At 37.3% G+C, this 27622-nt stretch overlaps 1 protein-coding gene across 10 annotated transcripts; it reads right to left on the reverse strand.

Annotated features, from left to right (window-relative positions):
• Window positions 1-231: 231 nt before the first annotated feature.
• LOC103492441 (protein TRANSPARENT TESTA 9) lies at window positions 232-27622 on the reverse strand. 10 transcript variants are annotated; one of them, XM_051084469.1, is made up of 21 exons: window positions 27177-27621; window positions 18588-18639; window positions 18413-18489; window positions 18194-18327; window positions 18014-18110; window positions 17826-17883; window positions 15089-15197; window positions 14869-14992; window positions 14580-14763; window positions 13034-13362; window positions 6178-6266; window positions 6032-6102; window positions 4179-4289; window positions 3753-3812; window positions 3313-3450; window positions 3074-3179; window positions 1975-2046; window positions 1757-1815; window positions 1267-1450; window positions 983-1149; window positions 232-782 (listed from the first exon to the last, which is right to left on the reverse strand). In XM_051084469.1, the coding sequence occupies exons 1-21, from the start codon at window positions 27227-27229 to the stop codon at window positions 456-458; spliced, it is 2601 nt and encodes an 866-aa protein (XP_050940426.1). In that variant the 5' UTR covers window positions 27230-27621; the 3' UTR covers window positions 232-455. The 10 variants fall into 10 exon arrangements, with proteins under 10 accessions (XP_050940426.1, XP_050940427.1, XP_050940428.1 ...); XM_051084470.1 differs by having other exon boundaries at window positions 1267-1426; window positions 14580-14760; window positions 27177-27620; XM_051084471.1 differs by having other exon boundaries at window positions 1267-1426; window positions 14589-14763; window positions 27177-27620.

The following is a 27622-nucleotide window of genomic DNA, read 5'->3' on the forward strand; positions in this document are numbered from 1 at the left end:
AGATTAAACATCTTCACTTAATAATTAATATATATACCTAAAAGATCTGAAAATTATCCACTTAGAAGAACCATGTCGTCACTTGTATTTAAAGAAAAATGGGAAAAAGAAATCTATAAGAGTTCACTCAATGTGTATAGAAGGCTTAAGATTCAATCAATTATAAGCTAATGTTTATTTCTTACATATTGAAGAAGAGAGCACAAGCCGAGGGTTAGATCAACAAAAGAATGAAGGGGTAAAACTTGTTGATAAATCAACAAATGTGAAGAAATACTATACAAAGAATGATACAAACTCTCAGATGCTAAAACTACTCTTTTCTTTGCTTCGCATTTCTGAGGTAAGGGATGATCATATACAGAAGGGTGGTTACATAAATAATACATCACCCGTAATCAAGCAAATCTATTATTGGGGGAAAAAGAACTTAGATAAGAATTAATACATGATACTCACATTAGATTAGGAGCTGTATTGGAAGTTAATGACTTGGTAGAACATAAAAATGCATCTGCAGAATCTACAGCTCTTTCGAGACCGACCAATGGTTTAAGTCTTCTCTCGACCTCCTTGCTTTGCAGATTAATCTCCTCCAGAACCATAGAAAATGCGACTTTGCAAGTATCCTCGTCCTGGAATGCTAGGATCCATCTCCCATCCACAAAAGGTTTTGCCTTTGACTTTAGTGGGGTACCATGTTTGGTAGGATCTAGAAAAGGTAAAGTTGATGGACGAATCCTCAAGTGCAGCCATCTTGAATGTTTTTCATCAATTCTAGGCTGGTTAAGAACAAAAAATTATGTTATTACTTGAGAATTCAAATTCATCCAAGATAGGCCAAGAATCAGTTTTTCGAAATTGAAAGTTCTTTCCATATTTATCTCTTACGAGTATTGTATGTTTCAATTTTGACCATACACACAAAGCATATTTAGATTACTGTTTGTTGTCAAATGGTGTCATGTAAAAGAAGTCTTACATTTGATCCAGCAAGAGGTGCAGCAACTCGAACAATTCCACAATTCAGTTTTGATGGCAGTTCTTCGGCAAGAATTATCCATCCGCAAGTTCCAATAGCAGTTCCAAGGAAGAAAAAGTGGCGCTCTTTACCCCTCTCAAAGGCAATTCTACAAGGCACTGCACCATCTACATAGCAACAACTAATGAAGGTTATTCACAAACTCACTGCAGCCTACGTGATTGAATTAAACAGAAACTATAATGTTAGAATCTAAAGTAAGCGATTCAAAGTTTAAAACTTACCAAGTCTCAACTCAGCACCTGGCTTAGGTCCTGAAGCATCTAGTCCAGCAACCTTTGCACGAGAGCAATCGGGAATTTCTGATGGAGGGTCAATACAGGGTTGATCTGACAAAGCCTTGCCAAGGGAAAATGACTGAAGTTGGTGTAGAAGAACAAATACCTTTAACGGAAAGAGGGGAAGATGCTGTTAAAAGAAGCTACATACAAATAGTAAATTGAAGAGGAAAAAGGAAGAGAAAAATAAAAAATAAAAGCCTGTGATCATATCCCACATCTGTTCGCTCTCTCAACTCAAATCACTCAGTTCATAGGGAAAATACATTTTAAGAAGGTAACATATTTTTATTGATTTAAAAGGTAATTTAAATGTATCAACTGAAGCAATTAAAGTTAGGTGATTTCACCCGTCCTTTTCCTTTTTGTAGTTTGTTAACTCTAATAATACACTTTCCTATTTTGCTGACGAGAGGGAAGGGGGGAAGAGAGATACCTTTACCAACTCAGACATTTTTTGACCAGCAGCAAATGATGATTCAGGTGGAACAGCATCTGCATGGATAAGAAGTTGAATTAAATTCTTAGGGCAGTAGCATCAATCTCACCATACATTAAATTAACCACCCTTCTGACACAATAATAAGAACTAAATAAGGAGAGGGAAGAAAATCAATCACAACTATGAATCTTATAGCTATTTATCATTCTTACCAACGGCAGAAGCCTTTGCAGAGTGCAAGAGCATGGACTTCGGTTCTTTCCTTGGTGATGGGGCTTCAATTGCTGCAAAAAGGTTTAGTGGTTCAACACCCAGAAAACTCTTAATACACTACTTATCATCTAAAAAGCATCAATACTTTAGTCTGGCTAGAGTGTCCATGTCCGACACAGCCAATGTTGAAGACTTGGACACCCCGGTCCCTGACACTCACATCTGACACTTGAAAATACAACAAATGTGTTGAAAACTAGTTGTACAAAATCAATATAAATCTAATTCAACCTTTGTTAGACATGTATTGAGCATTGTGAATGGTATTAGGGTGTTATTAGGGTATTAAGGGAATAAGTATATTAGTAATTAGCTAGGTAGTTTGTTATACTTATTGGTTATAAAATAGAGGTAGAGGGAAATGATGAGGAAAGGTAATATTTTTTAAAGAAGATGAAAGGCAATATTTTGGTGTGTGAAATAGAGTTTGAGGGTGATCTAAAGATTGGAAGGGTCCAAATATTTAAATATTTGATAGCATGGGGTTCCATCTCAAAGCCAATTAGCAATGCGAGAAGTAGCCCATCTCTTATAAGGAGAGTGAGTCTCCTTGGTTTTTCCAATGGGACTCAACACTGAATTAATTGGTTTATCTTGTAGTTTCATTACCTTTTATCTATCAATATATTTGGATTCTATCAATTTGTTGAGAACACTAAGCAAACACATAATAATATAAGACAAAAGTAATTATTTAGAGAATGAGATAAATTGAACTCATCTTTTAGTATACAAATGCTTAAATTTATATGATAAAAATTAAATACTTTTTAAAACAGTATTAATCTATGTGTGCAAGAAATTTCATTAAATCCAATAACATTTTCACGATAGGGACTAAATTTATACTTAATGAAGCTAAGTATGAACTAAATCTTTACAAATTAAAGTTCGAAAAATAAATTGTTACTTTCATTTGAAGGACCCAACGTGTTTTTAACCCAAAAAGTAATATCACCAAGTTTGTGTTGTTTATATCCACCTTTGTATTTGTATATATGCTCTTTAGCTTATCATTCATTAGATTACATTAAATACCTCTTTTGCACTTTTTCCACTCATCGGATAGAAGTATTATGAGGAAATCAGACCAAATCCCTCTAGCTTCCTGTAAGAGCTCAGTAGCCCAGTACTTATATGAATCCTATTAAATATCGAAGAGGAAAATATCAGAAAAAATAAGGTGAAACCTTTTCTTTTACAGACAACTTACAAGTAATAATCATGATGCATTTTCTTCAAGAAATAAATTACAGAAATAGAATGTGCTTACTTACTTTGAGCAATTTTAGATGATGACTGTTGAACTCTGCCTCACTATAAGGTAACAACTGCCGCAGAAGCCACCCGCCATCCCACAAAATCTCTGCAGATATATTTGAACGACAAAAGAGACTGACCAATGCATCTAGTACCTAAAACATAGCCAATAAAGGTGGATTAAGCCACTCACGTTCATAGTACAAGAATGGTTTCTCTATATGACTTGAACAAAATGATAACATTTCAGAAGTAGCCATAGCCATCTTCATTCATGTACCAACGAAATCATTTATCATTAATGGTAGATTCAATAGTCTGTTGTTTTCGGTTGGTTTTTGGTTCAGCTTATGTTAGAAACTTTTGTAATCAGACCTGTTTGATACTAATATACAAATATGTCGAGCAATGTTTCAGATCCAGATGAAATCAATATCCATTAGATAAAGAGAAGTACCTCAAACCTATGGGCACGAGGGCTTGCACCTGCTTTAAGAAAATATGAAATCCCATAATCCTGATAGTTAGAGATCAAGTCAGCAATCAGTAAGCAAGCGATCAAATGAAGCAGCATAACATTAAAAAGAGGCATCAAATGGTGGTAACATACTGGGTTAAGATTACATATTTGTCCTCAATGTAAGATAAAATGATATATAACCAGAGTTCAACTTCCGAAAAGCAACTAAGATATTATCTGAGCAGGCCTTTGAAAGCCTTTCAGTAACAGAATTCTATTAAGTAACATATGTCAACAATATGAAGCCAAAGAAAGATGAATGCCTTTCTTAATATTAGCATCCTTCTTTTCCTTTTCCCCTCTTTCTTTAGGAGGTGGAGTAGCTAGGAGAAGATTAACGGAAGCATGGGAAGACAAGAGTACCTTAAGCTTCTGCAGGTAACCATCAAGTTCAATATCGATACCACCCTTCACTGAGGTATTATCTGAAGAAAAGAGTTGCTCTTCGCCAGAATCTTCACCAACTAAGGCTTCCTGTTAAATATAATTTACAATTTGAGATATGTCCTGAATGGGTTTGTCAAAACGCAAGTACAAAGGAAAAGAAAACATAATCTTAGGTTCTTAACAGATAGCAAGTACTAAAGTCTGCAAACATTATCAAATGTGACAGTAGCTGCATCAGGTAACAACAGTTACAAATGTGTCAGAAAGGAATAAAACCCAGTACAAATTTACACAGATCCAAAATTTTGAAACTTCATTCATACAAGCATTTGCCACCTATGGAGAAATTTTTATATGCAACCTTGTGGAAATCAAAGAGTCCCAGTAAGATGAATGTCCTAATATGGATCATGCTAAATGGAAACCTTAATACTTCAGAGATCTCACAATAGTTGTTCCCCAAGTAGACCCTTTTGCCATCAGTTTGACCTTTATGTTTGAATGATGGAAAATGTCTTAATCATGTTTTTTTCCTATGCCCTTGTCCTCAATGGTGCTAGTTTAATCCATTTCAATCATTCAGCCTCGATTGGGTATTTACAATCAGTTTAGATATACTTCAGATTTGGAAGAGGGGGTGTTATTATTTAAGATCGACTACAAAAAATCTTCTAAGAATGTGGATTGGGATTTTCTGCACATGGTGCTGGAGAAGAAGGGCTTTGATTATAAATGGAGAATATGGATGTGGGGTTGTAGGAGGAACGTGAGCTACTCTTTCCTCATAAATGGTAGTCTGACGGGTGGTGTGGTGGCTACAAGAGGCCTTAGGCAAGAAGACCCCCTTCTCCCCCTTCCTGTCGTGGATGTTATGAAAAAAACTGTTCCTTCCTGTCGTGGATGTTATGAAAAAAAACCGTTTAGGTGGGAGATCATTGAGAACCCCATTGATAATAGGGTCTGAAGATCGGGAATCCTAGGTTACGCAACAAAACCTTATTGGCTAAATGGTTGTGGAGCTTCTATTTCAAGCCCAATTCCCTTTGGCGTGAGATTATTGTTAGCAAATATGGCCTCATCCTTTCGTGTGGTTGGCTAAGGGTTCTAAAGGTACCTATCGGAATTTGTATAAGAATATTTCAAAAGAGTTCTCATTGATTTAGCTCATTGTGTGGTGGGGGAGGGAAGAGACTTACTTTTGGGAGGTCCTTTTTTCTTTTTTTGATTGGGGATTTTATCCCCATAGGCTGCAAAGTTTACTTCATTGAAATTGACCAAATGCTTTAATCAACTGAAATGGATTATAAACTGATATAATCTTCAAATATCAATACTTGCAATTACAAGAAGCAAATGATATCCAATTAAATTTAAAGTCACTATTAAGTTATTTGTAAGTTTCTCTTGGTGAGCGATGATGGTGCTAAGAGGGTGTCAACCTAGTTGAGATGTGGGTGCACCTCCTGATCCATAGCTTTATGCTTGTTGTTTCCATTATACTTTGAGCATTAGTCTCATATCATTATCTCAATTAAGAGCTTGTTTCTTGTTCAAAAAAAAATTAAATTTAGAACAATGTCAAAAATCAAGTTCAGTGTGATAAGATGTAGCACTCAAAAACCAATGAATTGCTATATAAATCTAAGTATACGATGATCAACTTAAATGTGGAAATGAGAAGAAATAAATTTCCTTTTACCATATTGTCGATTATGTTAGTTCATGTGAGTCAAGAAAACAAAATTAAACCCGACAAGAAAGCACCAACACATGTTATCCTATTGAAACAGAGACCAAAAATTGCAATATAGCGTATCATGGAAGAGTACCAATAACAATTTTTTATGTTGTTTTCTTTGAGGAAGAATTCCGAGTGCATCCAGCATTGACTCATCCAGTTCTACAGAAAATTTGGGAGGCGTGATAAGAACAGAAAAATGGACTGAAGGAAGTTGAATAGCTGCACTGATCTGACCTTTAGTTTGCAAAAGTGTAGCCAGAACACTTAAAGCACCTAAGACTTGTACATCATCCCCAGTTGTAATATGAGACAGCAAAGCTCCCCTGCCAAAACATACATGATGGGTAGTTAGAAACACACTACTGACACAATTAAGTATTATTTGGACCAATATTCATTTAAGATGAATCTATATATTACAGAGTAGACCTGCCCCCCAATAAAGGGAAAGGAGAAAAGCAAATATATTGAAACAGACAATAGTTGAATTAGGAGTTTCGAACATTTGCAACAGCAACTTTAGAAAATAGAAATTGGAAGTTTCAGATTAGGACCTATCTACTGTGCACAAAAGAAATAGAGAAGATATAAAATCAGAAAATCTAATCAAGGGTCAAAAGCAGCTATTTATGAATAGCCCCAAGAAAATTATTATGCAACCATGTGCACAAAAGAAATTGAGAAGATATAAAATCAGAAAATCTAATCAAGGGTCAAAAGCAGCTATTTATGAATAGCCCCAAGAAAATTATTATGCAACCAAGTTACCGTGTAAGTCTTCAAGTATAAGAAGCATAGTAGCTACTTAATGTCTAACATACTGGCCATTCCATCTCGAATGAAACACTTTAATAAAGACGAATAATATAGCAAATAAATCAAATCTTCATTTAAAACTGATAAGGAAAACAAAAAACCATATGACAGGATGTGCATGATGCCAAGGCGTCTTTAGTAGGAAGTATTATGTCGAGAATTATATGAAGCATGCAAGTAAAGGATTTCGTCTAGTTTGATGGGTCGTCACTGTTGCATCCTTTATAAGGGTATAGCTGACAACTTTAACCACCTTCTCCTGAGGGTTGTCTATGCCGGTTCGGTTTGGGACTGCTTATTCACGGAGTTCAGTTTTCCGATAGTTCCGCCAAGAGAAGTCTGACTCAATGGTCGTTAAGTTCATTTCTCATCTGTCATTTCATGTAAAAGGTTGGTTTTTGTGGCTTGGAAGAGTTTGAGGTTCTGTGAGGCATTTGGTTATAGAGGAAAACGACAGTTTTTAGAGAATTAGAGAGGATCAAGGAGGCCTCTACACCCTTGTTAGGTTCCATATCTCTCTGGGGCCCGGTCATTTAGACAAATGTAATTATCTTTTATGTCTCGTTTTACTTGATTGGAGCCCTTTTGGTTTTAGGTTGGGTCCTTTTTGTTTGTCATTGAATTTTTCCTCTTGAAATAATTAGGGTACGTTTGAGTTGGGGTTTTAGGGGGAAAAGGGTTAGAAAATTGGGCCAAACCGTGTTTGGCCAAGGGTTATGATAAATTGAGATTAGGGTTATCCTAATCCCCAAATAACCCTACACAAATAACCCAATTCAAATTCTATTATTGTTTTTTAAATTACTACAATCATAACCTTCTCCCAAACACATATTATTATAACACTACTATCATAATCCCTCCCCCAAACTCATACTATCATAATACTACATCTCATTTTTCTTCTCCCAGACACATACTACCATAACACTACCAATAATAATCTTTCTCCCAAATACATATTATCATTACACTAGGATTATTATGATCCAAACGCACCCTTAGTATCAGAAACAATAGAAAACGAAAGAGAGAGAAACAAATGTTGAATGTAAAAGACATAGTCGATAATTTATAGTTATTAGAACTTAGCTCCGAAAAGTACTCGACAAGAACCTACATGATATTTATACTTATATAACCATGCCAGAATTAATAGGTTAAAGAAACATCCTAAGAGGACGATACATCCTATGAGGTGATAAAAAGAAAAATGAAAATGTCATACCCTAAAACAGTAGAAGTGGAGGAAAAATAAAGAAAATTGAAAGCTCAATATTTGCAACCAAATTCTTTCGACAAGTAAAAAACACATTGTGATCTCAAATATCATATGTTGCAAAGTTCATGAAGCCAATGTCATAAGATGATTTTCTCTTAACTAATCATTTAAAGGAATAAGTTCAGTCGTACAAACCTCTTTTCCTGTTAAAAATTGAAATAGATGTTTGAATATTATTGAAAAGCAATAAACACGAAACCAGCTTACGTGAAAACCCGAGAACCGAGAGAAAAACCAAGATGTTTTTAGTTTTATTATTTTCTGATATGAATACAATAGGTACAAAAGGAGAGAATAAATAGAATAAAATAGGAGAGAAAGGAAAATATCTAGGAAATATTTAGGAAATAAAATCTTATATATTGTTCTTTCCAAAAATAATTCTAATAATTCTAACACTCCCCCTCAAGTTGGGACGTAAATATCAATGAGGCCTAACTTGCTAACACAAAAGTCGAAGTTTGGTATGAGAAGCCCCTTGGTGAGGACATCAACAACCTGTCGGCTCGAAGGGATGTACGGAATGCATATGTTCCCACTATCAAGTCTTTCTTTGATGAAATGCCGATCAATCTCAACATGTTTAGTTCTATCATGTTGAATTGGGTTGTTAGCGATACTAATAGCAGCTTTATTACAAAAGAGCTTCAATGGAGTCTCACATTCCTAATGAAGATCATACAAGACTTTTTGGAACCAAATTTCCTTACATATTCCCAAACTCATAGCTCTATATTCGACCTCAGCATTGCTTCTGGCCACAACATTTTGCTTCTTACTCCTCCAAGTTACAAGATTGCCCCAAACAAAGGTACAATAACCGGAGGTAGACTTTCTGTCAACAACAGATCTTGCCAATTTGAGTCAGTATATGCCTCAATGGTCTTTTTGTCTGTTTTTCTAAACATCAACCCTTTACCAGGTGCCGTTTTTAAGTATCTTAGAATTCTTTTGACAACTTCCATCTGTTCCTCATAGGGAGCCTGCATAAACTGGCTGACAGCACTAACAGCAAAGTAAATATCAGGACGAGTATGAGATAAGTAAATCAATTTACCCACAAGGCGCTGATATTGTTCTTTATCAACTGGAACTTGATCATCGGAGTTTCCTAGTTTACAATTGAATTCAATAGGAGTGTCAGCGAGACGACATCCCAATATACCTGTCTCGGTTAGCAGATTAAGGGTGTATTTTCTCTGAGACACGGAGATGCCTTCTTTAGATATGGCCACCTCCATTCCAAGAAAATATTTCAGATTTTCCAAATCCTTGATTTCAAATTCATTACCCATTCTCTGCTTAAGTTGACTGATTTCTGCCTGATCATCTCCAGACAAAACGATGTCATCCACATAAACTATCAGAACTGCAATCTTCCCTGTCTCGGAAACATTTGAAAATAAAGTGTGATCAGAGTGTCCCTGACTGTATCCTTGGAACTTGACGAAAGTAGTGAATCTGTCTAACCATGCTCTGGGTGACTGTTTCAGACCATATAAGGATTTCTGGAGTTTACAAACCTGTTGACCACATTGGGCTTCAAAACCAGGCGGATGGCTCATGTAGACCTCCTCTACTAGATCTCCATTCAGAAAAGCATTTTTAACATCCAGCTGATATAGAGACCAATCTTTGTTTACAGCAACAGAAAGGAGTCTGACAGTATTCAACTTAGCAACAGGAGAAAAAGTTTCTGAATAATCAACTCCATAGGTCTGAGTAAATCTTTTTGCAACTAACCTTGCCTTGTGTCTGTCAAGAGTTCCATCTTCTTTGTATTTGAGAGTGAATACCCATTTGCATCCCACAAGCTTGTGTCCCTTGGGTAGGGCACAGATCTCCCAAGTGTTATTCTTTTCAAGAGCTTTCATCTCTTCCATGAGAACATTCTTCCATTCAGGGCACTCTAAAGCAATATAAATATTTTTCGGTATTGTGGTAGAGTCAAGGCTGGCAGTAAAAGCTCTGAACTGTGGTGACAGATTCTCGTATGACACATAATTAGATATGGGGTGCTTTGTACAAGACCTAGTACCTTTTCTCAGTGCAATAGGAAGATCAAGAGAAGGATCATACTCATCATGTTTCCTTGTATGGCCCTGTTTAGCTTCATCATTACTGGTTTCTATTCTAACATCAATCTCATCACCAAAGTTTTTTTCTTCCATATTTTCAAGAACAGCAGCATCAGATCTATCATTCTCACTCATCGTATTATTAGTACAAGGTTCTGTAGGGTTTTCCATACCTTGGTCTCGAGGAGGTTCGAAGTCTTGGACTGGAGCCGACGGTTGACTAGTAGGGGACCCGACTTCCTTTCTGAAATTCCTCCTGTAGTATGTTTTCCAAGGAACTTGGTTTGTAGGTAGGATTATAGGGTGAGGATCAATGTCAAACACGGTACTAGGAATAGGTTCGATAAATTCAAAGGTGCTATTAGACTCTTCACTCACACTCTCCCCTGAAGATGGCTAACAAGAAAATAGGATCGGTCCTCACAGAAAGTAACATCCATAGTGACAAAGTATTTCTTGGACGGTGAGTGAAAACATTTATAACCACGCTGGTGAGGGAGATACCCAACAAACACACAAGCCTGAGCCCGAGGGGTAAATTTGGTCTGATTAGGGCCAAAACTATGGACATAAGTGGTACACCCAAACACACGAAGAGGAACCTCTGAAACAAGACGAGTAGAGGGGTAGGACTCCTTAAGGCATTCTATTGATTAAATGAGCTGCTGTAAGAATAGCATCTCCCCACATGTATGAAGGAAAGGAAGTGGAAAGCATAAGGGAACGGGCTACTTCCAGAAGGTGACGATTTTTTCTCTCGGTCACTCCATTTTGTTGAGGAGTGTAGGCGCACGAGTTTTGGTGAACAATCCCCTTAGAGACTAGAAATTCACTAAGGTTATGGTTTTGAAATTCCTGACCGTTATCACTCCGAAGAATAACAATTTTTTTATGGAATTGTGTTTCAATAGTGTGATAGAAGTTTTGAAAAATAGCAAAAACCTCAGATTTATCGGTGATAAGGCAGACCCAGGTAAGACGGGTATGATCATCAATGAAGGTTACAAACCCACCTTTTCCCAGATGAGGTGGTGACCTTGGGGGGACCCCAAACGTCACTATGGATAAGGGTAAACAGTTGTGTGGGTTTATATAGTTGTGAGGGAAAAGAAACACGATGTTGTTTTGCCCGAATACACACATCACAAGATAACGAGGAGACATCTATTTTAAGAAAGAGATGGAGAAACAAATATTTCATATACGTAAAGTTCGGGTGACCTAACCGAAAATGCCACGACAAAAAATCATGTTCAGAGGTGTTAAAATAAGAAAACAGTAAACTAGTCGTAGAGATACTACTACCGAAGGAATCATCATTAAGGATGTAAAGTCCCCTGCTATGCCGGGCAGTACCAATCGTCCTCCCCAAATTCAAGTCCTGAAAGCAAACAGACTCAAGTAAGAAAGTAGCTTTATAGTGCAGCTCACGGGTGATCTTACTGATAGATAACAGATTGTACGAAAGCTTAGGCACATGCAAAACATTTTGGAGGGAGAAACCGTCATAGAGGACTATTTGTCCTTGCCCAGCAATCGGGGCTAAAGAACAATCAGCTATCCAAATTTCCTCATTACCAACACAGGGGGTATAAGTGACAAAATGCTCCGAGAAACCTGTCAAGTGATCTGTGGCCCCTGAGTCCAAAATCCAAAGATTCGTCCCATCAACACTAATAAGGCCAAGGGACAGACATACCTGATTGAGCAATGCTCCTTAGAGTAGGAGAGCTGGTCTGACTAGCAGTAGGGCCAATGGGCTGAGAGGTGCTGGCAGTCTCCCTAACATTAGTACGCCTTAAGTTCTATTACTCGTTGGAGGAGCGTTTGTTGCCTCTTGGGGGCCGACTGTGGAGTTTCCAACACTGAACCTTGGTATGTCGTTGTTTCTTGCAATACTCACAAACGAGAATTGGTTTCCATTATCATGGGTCAAGGATTGAGCACTAAAGGCAACAGAGTTAGTTATATAATTTGAAAACACGTTAGGAAGCGAAATTACCGGGTTCTTGGAATACATCGGTATATCGATCTGTGCCAAGGAGTTACTAACTTCAAAAACAGCTCTCCTATAGGTTTGATTAATCCTGAGACCACGAACATATGGTTGTCCATAACCGGAGGGTGCCGATGACTCGCCCGCTTCAATCCCCAATCTGTTATGGTGTTGGTCAGCCCTGTTCCTATAGAAGAAAGGTTGCTGTAAAGGATCGACGGACAGATTTGTACTGCTGTACAGATTTGCACTGCTGTACAGACTTGTACTGCTGTACAGACTTGACAGTTTTGAAGGTTTCTGTCCAACGGCGATGGGCGACGCGTGCGGCGGCAGATGACCAGAAGGGTGAGACGGTTGGACAGGCGATGACGCGTAGAAGCGAATGGGATGGGCGGTGAGATTCACGAACGGCGGCGTGTGAGCCCACGCGCTCGAAAAAGGTGGTGCGTGAAGGGGTTTCTGCCCGGAAGGTTGCGCGGACGACGACGAGGGCTGGCCCATTGGATAAATCGGTGGCGTCTAAATCCGTTGGAGTAGTTTTTCCATGGTGATGTCCACGGCGGCGGCGGCTATTTTGGTCCGAGTGATTCCTAAAATTTTTTCTAGAGTTTTGTTGTTGCTTCGCTCTGATACCATATTGAAAAGCAATAAACACGAAACCAGCTTACGTGGAAACCCGAGAACCGGAAGAAAAACCACGATGTTTTTAGTTTTATTATTTTTTGATATGAATACAATAAGTACAAAGGGAGAGAATAAATAGAGTACAATAGGAGTAAGAAAGAAAAATATCTAGGAAATATTTAGAAAATAAAATCTTATATATTGTTCTTTCCAAAAATAATTCTAATAATTCTAACAAATATAACTAAAATGACAGAAATTAAGCAAGCCTTAATTGGCATAGAACGTTACCTCAATTCCAACCGGGAGCCTGGACAACCATTCTTCACAGTCACATCTTTTAACTCAGTTTTAGGAGCAGATGAATCTGATACTTCTTTTATTAAAGATTCAGCATCCAGCGGCTGCCTTACTATGCCATCACTTCCTGATGACTGGCTTCTACTTTCACAACATAAACGAGTCATATTTCCATTAAGTCCTTCTTCAGGCTGTGGGGAGAAAGCATCCAATGGACAGAAAAAAGCAGCAGAGATGGTGTTTGCGAGATCTTTTATTTTAACTATGCGCAAAATGCAACAAAGTAAATACAGAGAAGTGACAGCTCCAATTTGAAATCCCTGGATGTTCAAGCTACAATTGGTCAAATAAAAAAAAATGCTATGCAGCATAAAGGATCTGTCTACTCATAAATAATACAACGTGACTGAACTTAGAACTGTTGCAATATATTAAAAAAGAACAATCCACTTATGAGGGCAGCTAGACCAACGAAGGTACCTAAAAGGCCTAACCATAGGCACTTGTAAGTCTACAATCCTTTTCTTGAGTGAACCCTTGGAAGGTAAAATTTCAAAGGTCCATTTTTTGAACAATATTCATAGGCGCTTGTCTTTTTTGAAAGGACCGCATGCATAGGTGCATCCTCTGAATCCTTAGGAGATGCAGCTATTTGCATCTTTGTAGTGGGACCGTGCTTTAAAGCGATTTGGCATTTCTCTCGCTTGCAGTAGCAATTGTGCTTCCTTCATTCATTACATCCTTAAGTTTCTTCCGTTTTGAGATAAGGGGTAGTTCCTGGGGAAGACTACCTATTTTCCTGTCCTGTGGGACATTTGGATTGAGCAAAATAACAAAACATTTAGGGATGGAGAGAGCTAGTATATGTTAGACCCCAAGTGGCAAAGACATGTTCTAAGAGGGTCAAAAAGGGAAATACAAATGTTGGCACTTGGCAGGAACGTGGAGCAAAGGTACAGAGGTAGAGAGTGTGTTGTTACAGGAGTGAAGAGACATGGCAATGAGGATTTTTGTCCAAAAGTTGGCAGGATGCTCAGGTTAAGGAAAACAAGCTCTCTCCAGGTATACGAGTCTTGTTTCTTGTTCTTAACGTTTTCCTGGTGCTCTTGTTTCTCTGTTGACTAAGGCCTGTGTCATCAAGACTATCATATTTCACTAGCAAATCAAATATCATATCGTTGCTATGCTTGTGTTTGCATTAGATATTGTGTTTGTTCTCTGTTGCATGTTATTGTTAGGAAGAGAAATCCTAACATCTTAGTGTGCCTTTCTGGGTTTTGTATGTTGCAACGATCCACAATCTCTTATTCTTTTTTATTGGAGCCCTTTCCTGTATAGCAGACTTTGTGACTCTCTCTTGGGCTGGTTTTTTTATATGCCCTTTCCGTTCTTATGTTTTCTTTAATGATTTCCAAAAACAGATATTTCTTGAAAAGAATGTATATATACACACACACAACAGTTCATAATGTTGATATTAGCATGATTTAGAAAGAAATTCAATGAAGGATAAGGAGATGGTAAGAAAATGTCATACATTAACAACCTCTATCCTCAATGATGGAAGAAGCAAAGGAAAGATCAAGTGCCGCAAAATGTTGTCGGTTATTAACCTTCCCACGTCAGGAATCCCAGCAGAAATAACATCACTAATATAGTATAGGTTGTCTTCAATTTCATCTACAGCAGCAAGAATTGTAGAGGTTGAAGGCTCGGCGCTTCTGCCAAAGAAACCAAACAGACGCTTAAAGAAATAGTAATCTTTTATGCAACATGATGATAATAATTTTTTCTTAAAAAAAAAAGATGATATTCTAGTTTATTACCTCATTGTCTCAGTGACCAAGTCATTCAAGTCAATGCACTGCTTCCTGAAAAAGGTCACTAAATTTGAGAAATAATCTGCATGAGGAGGGCTGGTGATGAATCTATTGACATAATCATCTCCAACTGAAATCGGAATTAGCAAATTAGAAGCCTATGACATTGCCATGGTATTCTTAATCAGAGAGATATATAAGAAAACAGCACAGATGACAAACTAACCATGGTATACATTAAGTGTCAAAGCACGAACTGCTGTGCGGATCATATTTTCTTCATGAAAAGCAAATTGTATAGCCTCTACATACATTGGAAAAGATACTACTTTATCCTACATGGAAAGTTTGTGTTGTAAGAACAAAATCAGAAATACACATTAACCAACAATTTTGAAAAAGAACAACATACTCCAAATAATCTCCGGCTAATATACCAATCCTAAATAAAACTAAAAAACTGGTAGAAATTAGGCAAATCCTCTCTTTATAATTGTAAATGATTTTGTCAAATAAATGTGTTAATTGTATCTTGCATGTTCAGCTGCGTAAATCCAAGATACAATTTAGCGGTCCTGCTAGCTGCTAAAGACCTTTCCTTTTTAAGTTATACTACTATTCCTACAAGATTAAGAAAAGAGAAGTATTGAAATCTGCTTAATGTTTCGCATACAATGGGAACATTACTCTGTACTTCACTCCAGAATAATTCCTTCCATAGTGACCCAAAGTCAGTATATCAACCCTCAGAAGACAGAAAACAAATACATACTCGTTTATTACCATTATTAAAGTAATTTGGCTTGTGTAAAACATAATCAAATGCATTGAGCAGGAAGTCCAATCTCCTTACAGTTCTACATGCTCAGATAATTTTTTCTTTATTGAATTAGAGAATGACATGAAAATGGTACAGATTTATTGATGTACGGCTTTTGCTTTCATTCAATGAAGAGAAAGATCTTTTTTCTAAATGTAAACAATAAGCCTATTCCTTAGGAGCAACCAAAAAGTACAAAAAGGAGGGATACCTTCAAACTAAGGGTCTGAGTGATAAGAACCATCAATGAAAGGGGAAAATAGTAGAAAATGCAGGGATAAGGAAGAAAAAATGGAAGGCTCTACTCAATTCCCAATATGGCTAACTCCTTTTTGTTCATTCTTACATATTTTTCTACTTTTTTTTTTCTTTTAACAAGATGCAAACTTTTCATTGATTAAAGGAAGGGAATAAAAGTGTTAATGATACAAACTCTCCTGAATGAAGCGGTCAAAAATAAATATGTAAAATACAGGAAGTCCTGAGACAGAGAGATTAACAAACACATCCCAAATAATCAAATGTCATCAGGAGAATAATGTTCATATGTCTGTTGGTTTTGCTTGGACCATAGTTCTGACAAGATAGGTTTGACAACATTAACTCTTAAATTACCGACCGACTCAAAAGCTTAATGGTGAAGGTAGATTTAGTTATGTGTACCTAACATTCTCGCACTTATGGAGGCTACGGCTTTTTTGAAGACTAGTGTTCTCTGTTTTGTTTCTTTTCTTGTATTGCTTAAAAAAAACACTCCCTCACTTACGGGCTTGAACCAAAGAAGTCAAAATCATATTAAATGGGGAAGAAGTAACATGGCATGGGCTTGAACACAAGACCTCCCTAGACCACATGTTCTAATACCATCTTAAATCATCCACTAGCCCAAAAGCTTAAGTTAGTGGTGAAGGTAGATTTAATTATATTATATCTAAAATTAACCAATTATAGAAGAGCTTTGAGAAGATAAAACTGGAACATATAGAAGCTGAAACACATTACTGCTCGAACTTCTCCAGAAAACCCAAATAAGGAATACCAAATATCCAATGCATATGAAGATTTGAAAAACATATGCTGCTAGCTTACATTAACGGAAGAACACAAAACACAAGAGGGCCCAGGGATACAAAACTGTTCCAGGAAGGTTCTTTTGGAGAGTTTCTGCCATATTTAAACTCGCATAAAGCAAAATCCATAGTGAATCACTAAAATCACTTGGACTCTGGATTTCCAAAAGGTTGAGGGCATTTGTTTAGGAAACCAGAGGAAGATGTTTGTAACTCGTTAATTGTAACCATTCGACTATAACAACCTTGCTAGTTAATCACTGATATCCCTAAAAAATGAAAGAATACAAAGGCATACAAAAAAACCTGCCCACCATTCCACCCCACTTACAGAAAGGGTCTAAACTAAGTAAAATACTGTCTATGGAGTAGGTACGACAGTTCTTCGAAATCGAAGCTCAAAAAGACACATGAAATCTAATCAAGGACCAAATCTCACTAAGATCCCTCTCTCTCCCCGGGAACACCCTGTCGTTCCTCTCACCCCAAATGTCCCAAATAAGCGCATACACCCCAAAACACCCTGATATCCCTAATAATTATAGGATTTAAGTCTAAATGATTACATAATTACAGCCTTGCATTATGTCCCTTTGGTCTTTAAAGTCTAAACGCTATTGTACTTGCATGCTTACATGTTCGCTCAACAACTGGACATCATGTTTGTTACTTTGCAGTTCGCTATATACTCTCTTCTAATGAAATCTAGATTCTCATTGATATAGTCCTTAATAATATCCATACAATCACCTTCTTAGCCAATAGATATAGATAAATCTTTTCCAAGATTATTCCCCGGGAGTTTGATGAAGTTTCATTTATTAATCCAATTTTTCATCATTGTCACGATTGTTCCTAGAATATCCATTGCTATAAATAACACGTTGACCGATATCGGTCAACGTAAAAATACATCCATAACTAGGTTTACAGCACTTTTACCATCCATCTCCCTGAAAATGCAATTGCAAACCTTTTTTTCCTAGGATTTGGATCATCAGATATATATTGAAAGTGAGAAGAATAATACTTTCAAAGATTGAACACACAAAATTATAACAAGTAGGACTTACATTTTGAGTTTTCACAAGAAGAGAGATTGTGTTCTTGTTCAGCTTTCCACTAATTGCTCTTATAAAGACCATGAGAACATATTCATAGTTGTCAGAAGATAGAAATATTATAGCAGATAATACTGCAAAAAAATGCATACAAAGAAATTACTTCGTTGAAAGTAAAAGCAAAACAATTGAAAACAAACCTTAAGAAAGATATATAGTAAGACAACAACTCATCATTCCGGAAATCAAATGCATATGTTATAAGCTTGTTCATATGTTCAGTACTGAAGAGGTAATCTGCAACAGACCCAAAATGGTCAATTCAATATACAGCAGTAGCAAGATTGAATTCACTTGTGAAGTTATATTCAGGAAATTACATATAGCATGTTCACTTTTAAGGTTCTGAATAATAATGCTCATTGTCTGCAACAACTGAAGTGAAACAGTTGCAGCCCTGCTAATCTTCAAAATACGTACAAATTCTCCCATGATTTGCTTCTCCATGAAAAACCTGAACACAGCCAGAAGTACGCAAAAGTTCTGGAACATTATAAATTTACCAAGGAAAAAAGAGGAAGAAAAAGAAGAAGCCTCACTCGAAGAAGGAAGCATCATGCTGGTCACCGTATGTTATCAACTCTGATATTGATCGCAGCGCCTCAATAACAAAATCCTTCATCCAAGGTTATAATTAATTAGTGTCGTTACATATCCATGAAAATTGTAATTTAACACAATAGCACTGGAATGAAATCATGAAGCATCTTTCACCTTGTTAACCTCATTTACTATTTGAATCTTTTGCAGCTGATCTGTTAAATACCTGTATCCCAGTAAATGTAACTAAATTAGGACACAGAATCAAGAAATAAGGATGCAAGTCTATCACGCCCTAAATAAGCAATGTTTAATGTAAAATATTTTTACATAACATAAACATCATTCCATGGAAAGGGATTATCATCGTTATGCTTTATCGTACATATGAAGAATTTAGAATGACTTGAAAATGTATAAATAGGAGCTTTGGAATATTTTGTCCCTACTGAAGTAAAATTATGAATCCAAACATCACGATATATCTGAACGTTCACCAGAACCACGAGTTTTTTTAACTTTTCATTTTTTCCGGCTTTCTAACTGTATAAGTTTGCAATCTGGGAAGTCCAAAAGGTAAAAATCGTAATCTGGAATTGTATTTTAGACTTCTTAGAAGCTTGTAACTAAGATCTTGGATAAGCCTTCCATTGAGAAAACTCTAATTCATGTTTGAACTTCATTTATTCAATCTAGAAACTTTCGTTTAAGTTCATAAATGGAAAACTTAATTGAGAAAATCTTAAACTATACCCAGTTCAGCATCACAACACTCTATCCCTTCTATCTATTTCATTGCCATAGCAGTATCAAAGAACAATCTCGTTCCTCGAGTCCCAAAGAAAAACTGAGAATTTAATAATAAGGTCCCAAACAACCCTACAAAACACTTTCCCCTTGAAGATTCAATTATTTCTCTTGCACCACAAACCCCACAAGAAAACACACACCCCTGCTGCCAAAGAATAGCCAACGTCTCTTGTTCTTCGAAGGGTTGATGGAGAAGGAACTCCTCAATTATTTCCCTCTAGCCCGAAGGACAGATGAATCAAAAGCCAAAATCCTTAAGCAAGACCAATAAAAATATACGAGGCATATATATATATATATATATATATATATATATATATATATATTACGTGGGGATAATGCCAAAATCCTCAAGGAGACCATACCAAACTACTGGGCAAACACAGAACTCAAAAAATTAGGGTTGAAGTCCTCAGTTGCCCTCCAGCAAAGAATACAATAATTCAGCCCAACCAAAAAAGACCCTCTGGCCGATAGCCTATAGAAGGTGTTAAACATTTCGACCAAAACCTACCACATAAAAGAACTTCACCGTTTTGAAATTTTCACCCTCTACTCAGAAGAAAGAACATAATTACTTGCCAGCTAAGAAGCACAGGCACTTTATTTTGGCTAGCTTGTGCATTGTTAGTGATATATAATTAAATTTATCTTCCTCAAAAGCTTAAGCTTTTGGGTAGAATGGTGATTTAAGACGGTATGAGAGCCAAAGTGGTCTTGTACTCAAACCTCTACATTATTGTTTTCTCTCCAATTAATATTCATTTCTACTTGTTGGGCTTTCATTATATTTTGAGCCCACATGTGAGGAGGAGTGTTAGTGATATATAATTACCTTCACCCACAAGCTTAAGCTTCTGAGTAGATTGGTGATTTAAGATGCATGTCCAACACATGTAGGACATTTAGAACACTCCAACACTTGTTGGACAAGTATAGGACACTTATCAGTGCAACAAATGTGTTGGACATGCATAGAACACTCGTTAAACAAACTAAAAAGCAATAATAAAGAATCTCCATGTCTTAAATCCATAATGTGCTTCTTAGCTCGCCCAGAAGAACAAGGAAAGTAATTGAAGAAAAAGCTACAAGGAAAGCCTTTCAACGTGTTAGACCCCTTATTAAGCATGTGTATAGTAGAAGGAAGAAATAGATATTTTTTTAATTGAACACGTGGGATATAAGTAGGTCAGTGAGGGGGGTCAGTATAAATAGTTTTCTTTTAGGCGGGAAAGGCATGTAATTTCTGTGTGAGAGTTAGTTTTCTGACATCTTTTTGAGAGAGAGAAGTGCAGAAGAGATTGTACAAGAGAATTGAGATTTCCTCAATACTTCCATTTCTACAGAGATTGATTCAATAAAGAGTAATATTCTTCTTGAGAATTAGAGTTCTAACATTTGGTATCAGAGCAAAGATCCGAAAAACAGAAGAAACATGGTTCAGACTCGAATTGAGGAACGACTGGAATTTATCGACCAAGAAATTGTCGGAATGAAGAAGAAATTGGGTAAGGTGCCGGCGATAGAACTAAGTCTGAGCGAAATTGCGAAGAGCATCGATTTGATGCGACTCCAATCGGAAAAGCAACAACAGTTGTTATTCACGATAATGGAGACGAGTACGAGGGAAAGGTCTGCGATGAGTGGACAAATGACTGAATCCGTCGCAAAAGAAATTGAGAAAGCTAAAGGAAAGGAAAACAAAGCGACTTCAAGTAAAATGGCAGAATCGGACCGAAATTTCGGAATTGACCGAAATGAGCGAAAATTGGATGCCGACAATGGTTACCACGACCGAAACAAGTTTAAAAAGATCAAGATGCTGGTGTTCATTGAGGAGGATCCGGATTCCTGGTTATTTCGAGCCGAAAGGTACTTTCAAACTCATAAACTGTCCGAGTCTGAAAAAGTGCTAGTGTCTACAGTCAATTTCGATGGTCCAGCGTTAAACTGGTATAGATCACGAGAGGATAGTGATAAATTTACCAGTTGGTCTCATATGAAAAAAAGACTATTAGTCTGGTTTCGATCTAGCAAGGATGGAACGATCTGTGGGCAATTTTTGAGAATTAAACAAGAAAGTACTGTAGAAGAATATAGAAATCTATTTGATAAAATGGTAGCTCCATTATCTGATTTGCCTGAGAGAGTAGTTGAAGATACTTTTATGAATGGCCTTTTACCATGGGTAAGAGCTGAGGTAGCTTTTTGTAGACCGAAAGGGTTAGCGGAGATGATGGAGGTAGCATAATAGGTAAAACACAAAGAGATCTTTAGAAATGAAGCCAAATTGAATGGGTACTCAAGTGGGAAAGTGACTGAACAAGTATTTGGGAATGGTAAAGCTGTTTCCAGTAATGTAGCAGGGGAAAATAAAGGAAATACTTCATTTCCTATTCGAACTATTACTCTGAGGAGTTCCGGCTCCAATGAGTCCCGAAGAGAAGGATCATATAAACGATTGCCCGATGTCGAGTTTCAAGATAGAAAAGAGAAAGGTCTTTGTTTCCGATGCAATGAGAAATACTCCGCAGACCACAAATGTAAAATGAAGGAGCAACGTGAATTGAGGATGTTTGTGGTGACAGATGACAAGGAAGAATTCAAAATTGTTGAAGAAGATAAAGAAGAAAAAAAAGAATTGAACCGAATAGAAATTAACGAGGATATTACTACTGTTGTTGAATTATCAATCAACTCAGTAGTAGGACTAAATGATCCCGAGACAATGAAGGTGAGGGGTAAATTGTTTGAGGAGGATGTGATCATATTGATCGATTGTGGTGCGACGCATAACTTTGTGTCGGAAAAGTTAGTTAAGTAAGCCATCAAAGAAACTTCACATTATGGGGTGATTTTGGGTTCTGGGGCTGCGGTACAAGGCAAAGGAATCTGTGAGAAATTAGAAGTGCAACTGAAGAACTGGAAGGTAATAGAAGATTTCCTGCCCTTAGATCTTGGAGGTGTCGATGTTATTTTGGGAATGCAATGGCTTTATTCCATAGGAGTGACTACAGTGGACTGGAAAAATTTGTCATTGACTTTCTCTGTTGACAGAAAATCAGTGAATATTAAAGGAGATCCCAGTTTGACGAAAGCAAGGATCAGCCTTAAAAACATGATTGAAAACTGGGGTGATAAGGATGCAGGGTTCCTGATTGAATGTCGATCAATAGAAGTGGAAGCTGTGGAGAATAATGGCTGCTGTTTGAAGAGTGCGGAAGTCTTGAATTGTGGCCCGGTTAGTTCTGTCATAAAACAGTACCAGGATGTTTTTGAGTGGCCGGAAAAATTACCTCCAAGAAGAGAAATAGAGCACCAGATACATATGAAGGAAGGAACCAATCCCATCAATGTACAACCGTATCGCTATGGTTTTCATCAAAAAGAAGAGATGGAGAAGTTGGTGAAAGAAATGCTTAATTCCGAGGTAATAAGGCCTAGCACCAGCCCTTATTCTAGTCCTGTTTTATTGGTCAAGAAGGATGGTAGTTGGCGTTTTTGTGTTGATTATAGAGCAGTCGATAATGCAACTATTCCGGACAAGTTTCCTATTCCGGTAATGGAGGAATTGTTTGATGAACTTTGTGGTGCATCTATGTTTTCAAAGATTGATTTGAAGTCCGGATATCATCAAATCAGAATGGTCGATGAGGATATAGAGAAAACTGCTTTCAGAATGCACGAAGGTCATTATGAATCTTTGGTAATGCCATTTGGGCTAACCAATGCACGGCTACTTTTCAAACTTTGATGAATACAATTTTCAAGCCATTTTTGAGAAAACTCGTATTAGTATTCTTTGATCATAGACTAATATATAGTAAAAATGAGGCTGATCATGTTTTGCATATGGGAAAAGTATTGTCAATTCTGCGGCAACATGAGTTATATGCAAATCAGAAGAAATGTAATTTTACTCAGAAAAAAATAGAGTATTTGGGCCATGTGATCTCTGGTGAAGGTGTGGCAATGGATCCGGAGAAGATCAAAGCTATAACAGATTGACTGCAGCCCACAAATATAAAAGAAATTAACAGATTGACTGCAGCCCACAAATATAAAAGAAATCAGAGGATTTTTGGGTTTAACGGGGTAGTACCGCCGTTTTGTGCGCAATTATGGAGCTATTGCTGCTCCTTTAACTCAGTTGTTAAAGAAAGGAGGGTATAAATGGACTGAAGAAGCAACCATAGCCTTTGACAAACTGAAGACTGCGATGTTATCTTTGCCGATATTAGCTCTTCTAGATTTCAACCAACCGTTTGAAATCGAAACTGATGCATCTGTTTTTGGGGTTGGCGCGGTTCTAGTTCAAGATAAGAGGCCGATAGCATATTATAGCCATACATTGGCATTGAGAGACAGAGTTCGGCCAGTGTAGGAAAGGGAGCTCATGGCTGTACAAAGATGGCGACCTTATCTGTTGATAGGCAAATTTAAAGTGAAAACTGATCAGAAGGCGCTGAAGTTTTTGCTAGATCAGAGGATAATTCAACCCCAATATCAAAAATGGATAGCCAAACTTTTGGGGTATTCGTTTGAGGTTGTTTATAAACCGGGAGCTGAAAATAGAGCGGCTGATGCGCTCTCTAGAAAACTGACTGGAGTACAGCTGTTTGGGTTGTCAGTGCCGATAACTTTAGACTTGGAAGTGATTAAAAAGGAGGTTTTCCAAGATCCAAAGTTCATGAAAATTGTCGATGAAATTAAACAACTTGAGGAACCAGCCATTAGCAAATATTCTTTACAGAATGGAATTTTGATGTTTAAGGATCGACTAGTGATTTTAAAGAATTCTTCCTTAATACCAGCTATTTTAGACACTTTCCATAATTCAGTGGTTGGGGAACATTCAGGTTTTTAAGAACCTATAAAAGAATAGTCGGTGAACTGTATTGGGATGGGATGAAGGCTGATGTTAAAAAACACTGTGAAGAGTGTTTAACATCCCAAAGAAGTAAATCATTAGCTTTGTCTCCAGCCGGGTTGTTAGTACCGTTATATATTCCTCAATCCATATGGAGAGATATTTCAATGGATTTTGTGGAAGGTCTTCCAAAATTTGGCGGATTTGAAGTGATTCTGGTCGTGGTGGATAGATTGAGTAAATATGAACATTTTCTTCCACTTAAACATCCTTTTACTGCTAAGCTGGTGGCAGAATTATTTGTGAAAGAAGTAGTGAGGCTGCATGGTTTTCCTTTGTCCATAGTGTCGGATAGAGACAAGATTTTCCTTAGTCATTTCTGGACTGAGCTGTTTCGTTTATCGGGCACTAAACTGAATAGAAACACGGCCTATCATCCTCAATCTGACGGCCAAACTGAGGTTGTCAACAGAGGAGTGGAGACTTACTTATGGTGCTTTTGTAATGAGAAGCCTGAGGAGTGGGTGAGGTGGCTTCCATGGGCGGAATATTGGTATAACACCACTTTCCAACGGGCTATCGGGATGACTCCTTTTCAGATTGTTTATGGTCGACAACCTCCTACTATTATGTCTTATGGAAGTACCCTTTCTAAGAATTCAACTGTGGAGGAGATGTTGCAGGAAAGGGATGCGGTTCTGATTACTTTGTGTGAACATTTGCGCTTAGCACAGGAGCAAATGAAAGTGTATGCGGATCGTAAAAGGCCAAATGTAGAATATTGTGTGGGTGATTATGTGTTTCTGCGTATTCGTCCTTATCGACAAGCTACTCTGTGGAGGAAACGAAATGAAAAGCTTTCGCCCCGATTTTTTGGTCCTTATAAAATCGTAGAGAAGGTTGGACCTGTTGCTTATCGCCTTGAGTTACCGGACAGTTCAAAAATTCATCCTGTTTTTCACATTTCACAGTTGAGAAAGTTAGTTGGACAGCATGAGAATTTACAGCCAACTATTCAGTTTGTTAATGAGAATTATGAGTGGAAATCCATTCCGGAAGAGGCTGTTGAGTATCGAAAGACTGTGGCTGGACAATGGGAAGTTTTGGTAAGTTGGGAAGGCTTACCTAAGCATGAAGCTACTTGGGAATCCTATGATGAAATGCAATTAAAATACCCAACTTTTCACCTTGAGGACAAGGTGAATTTGAAAGGGGGGAGTAATGTTAGACCCCTTATTAAGCATGTGTATAGTAGAAGGAAGAAATAGATATTTTTTTAATTGAACACGTGGGATATAAATAGGTCGGTAAGGGGGGGTCAGTATAAATAGTTTTCTTTTGGGCGGGAAAGGCATGTAATTTCTGTGTGAGAGTTAGTTTTCTGACATCTTCTTGAGAGAGAGAACTGCAGAAAAAATTGTACAAAAGAATTGAGATTTCCTCGATTCTTCCATTTCTACAGAGATTGATTCAATAAAGAGTAATATTCTTCTTGAGAATTAGAGTTCTAACGCAACGAAGAAGGACGCCAAAGATGAGTATCCCTTCTATTTGGCTTCAAATGAAAATCATCAACCTCTATTTGGCTTCAAATGAAAATCATCAACCACAGCTAACAACGCCAAGGCATCTATTATTTCACTATTGGTTAATGGTAATGGAAAACAAAAGAGGGAGACACGTGAGACTTCAGCAGAGAAAGGATAGATGCAACAGAACTGCCTAAGAGAGGAAAACTAAAATCAATGGGGAAACACATATCAAAGGGGTCTATCACTCAACAACTTATATTCTGAAAAATAAGTATATCTCCCATCTCCCACCACCAAATGAACAAACTGTGAAAAAGAATGGAACTCAAACGAGATATCTTTCCACGAATTCTAGGAGGTGCCTAGGACTGACCATCAGTCCATTCCCAAGGTGAGGCCCATACTTACTAACTACCAATAACCTTTTGCCATAAGGTGTTGGCTTCATGATAGAACCACTAGAGCCATTTCGCCTACAAGGTCTTATTTCTTATTTAAAAAGAAATAAGGAAATGAGCCATTAAGAAAATGAATAGACAATACAAAGATAAAATTTACAATGAAAAGGCAATACCTTAAGCCCTATGGATCAACAAGTGCACCGAACATCTCAAGTAAGTTGACACCTCCTTAGCACTCTCATCATATCCAAACCTAGACCAAAATTACATGAGATCTTATTTCTCAACCCCCTACATTTCTAATACCTAAACACCCAAGTCCAATGCCTTCCTAACACACCAAATGCTATCCTTTCCCCTCCTCAACTCCCTCCTAAAATCCCTCATTATCTTGGCAAGTTCTTCACGGCTGTATTATTAGTGCATTGGATGGGCTTGTAAGTTGTCAGGAAGATGTTGTCGTCGGTTGGGCCTTTCTGCTGTATTCTTTCAACAGAGAATGCAATAAAGCGAACAAAATAACAAGGGCATTTTCTTCACAATCCATTTTACATTGTTAGCTCTTCCATGTAGAAGTTACCAAGGTTACGAACTTAACTTTCCTTGGAATCTTAATTCTCAAACTAGCAGAAAAAATAAACTCACGCAAGGGAGTCCAAAGAATACACCAAGTAAGTTTGAAAAAAAGACAAATATTCCGTATTTGATCCATATGATCGGCGTTGCAGTCTTACAGAAAAAAAAACGCTCTAAGCAGCTGCAAAGTCCGAGTCATATACAGCTCAATTTGTTCCATGAATAAAGCATAAGAATAATTTACAACAAATAGCCGAGATATAATCAAGTTTTTTAGAATACATAAATACATCATAAGAGACGAAGATCGTCGAAATTATGCAACATGGAGTGCAATTTTAGCCACTTAGAAACTTGAAGCAAGTACCGCGGCAACAGAGAAAAAATGAAACAAAATTACAGACTTTCCACACTTTTCACCCCAGCAAGGTTGAAGAAATAGCAGTTTTCACGAAAATTTTCCGGTTGGGCAATTGTTGCAATGCCGAGTTGCTAACAGTCATACTGATGGTGCCCCAGTATAACACAAATAGTAAGAGCAAACAAAATTATCTGAAATTCAGTTCCAAACCTGAGTTCTTCTAACGAGAATCGATCCCTGGATCTCCAGAAGGAAAACCACATGGCTGAACAATCAGAGGAGCCCCGAATTCAGAAACCCAGTAATCATTCTGTATCCTAAACCCAACCCATCTTAGAAACGAAGGTTAAAATATGATTTCACTCGAAGTTGTTGTTCACGACAGTGACTGCCTAGCCTGGAGAGGGGGGCAAATGGCAATCGAAGAACAATTATCAATCTGATCGAGAGTTGGTTCGATAGAGGAAGAACGAGGGAGATCTTGATGAGGCAAATATGGGTTCTTTGTTTCGAAGATAGTGCAAAGAAAACTGAAATTGCAAGTGTTGTATAGAAGAAGAAGAAGAAGAAGAAGAAGAAGAAGAGATGAAAATTATTGAAATTCCGATAGAAAACGGAAGAGATTTGACAGACGGAGGAAGGGAAACGCTTGGAGC

The sequence above is a fragment of the Cucumis melo genome, chromosome 5 (assembly GCF_025177605.1).
Source record: "Cucumis melo cultivar AY chromosome 5, USDA_Cmelo_AY_1.0, whole genome shotgun sequence".
In the NCBI taxonomy this organism is placed as follows: domain Eukaryota; kingdom Viridiplantae; phylum Streptophyta; class Magnoliopsida; order Cucurbitales; family Cucurbitaceae; genus Cucumis; species Cucumis melo.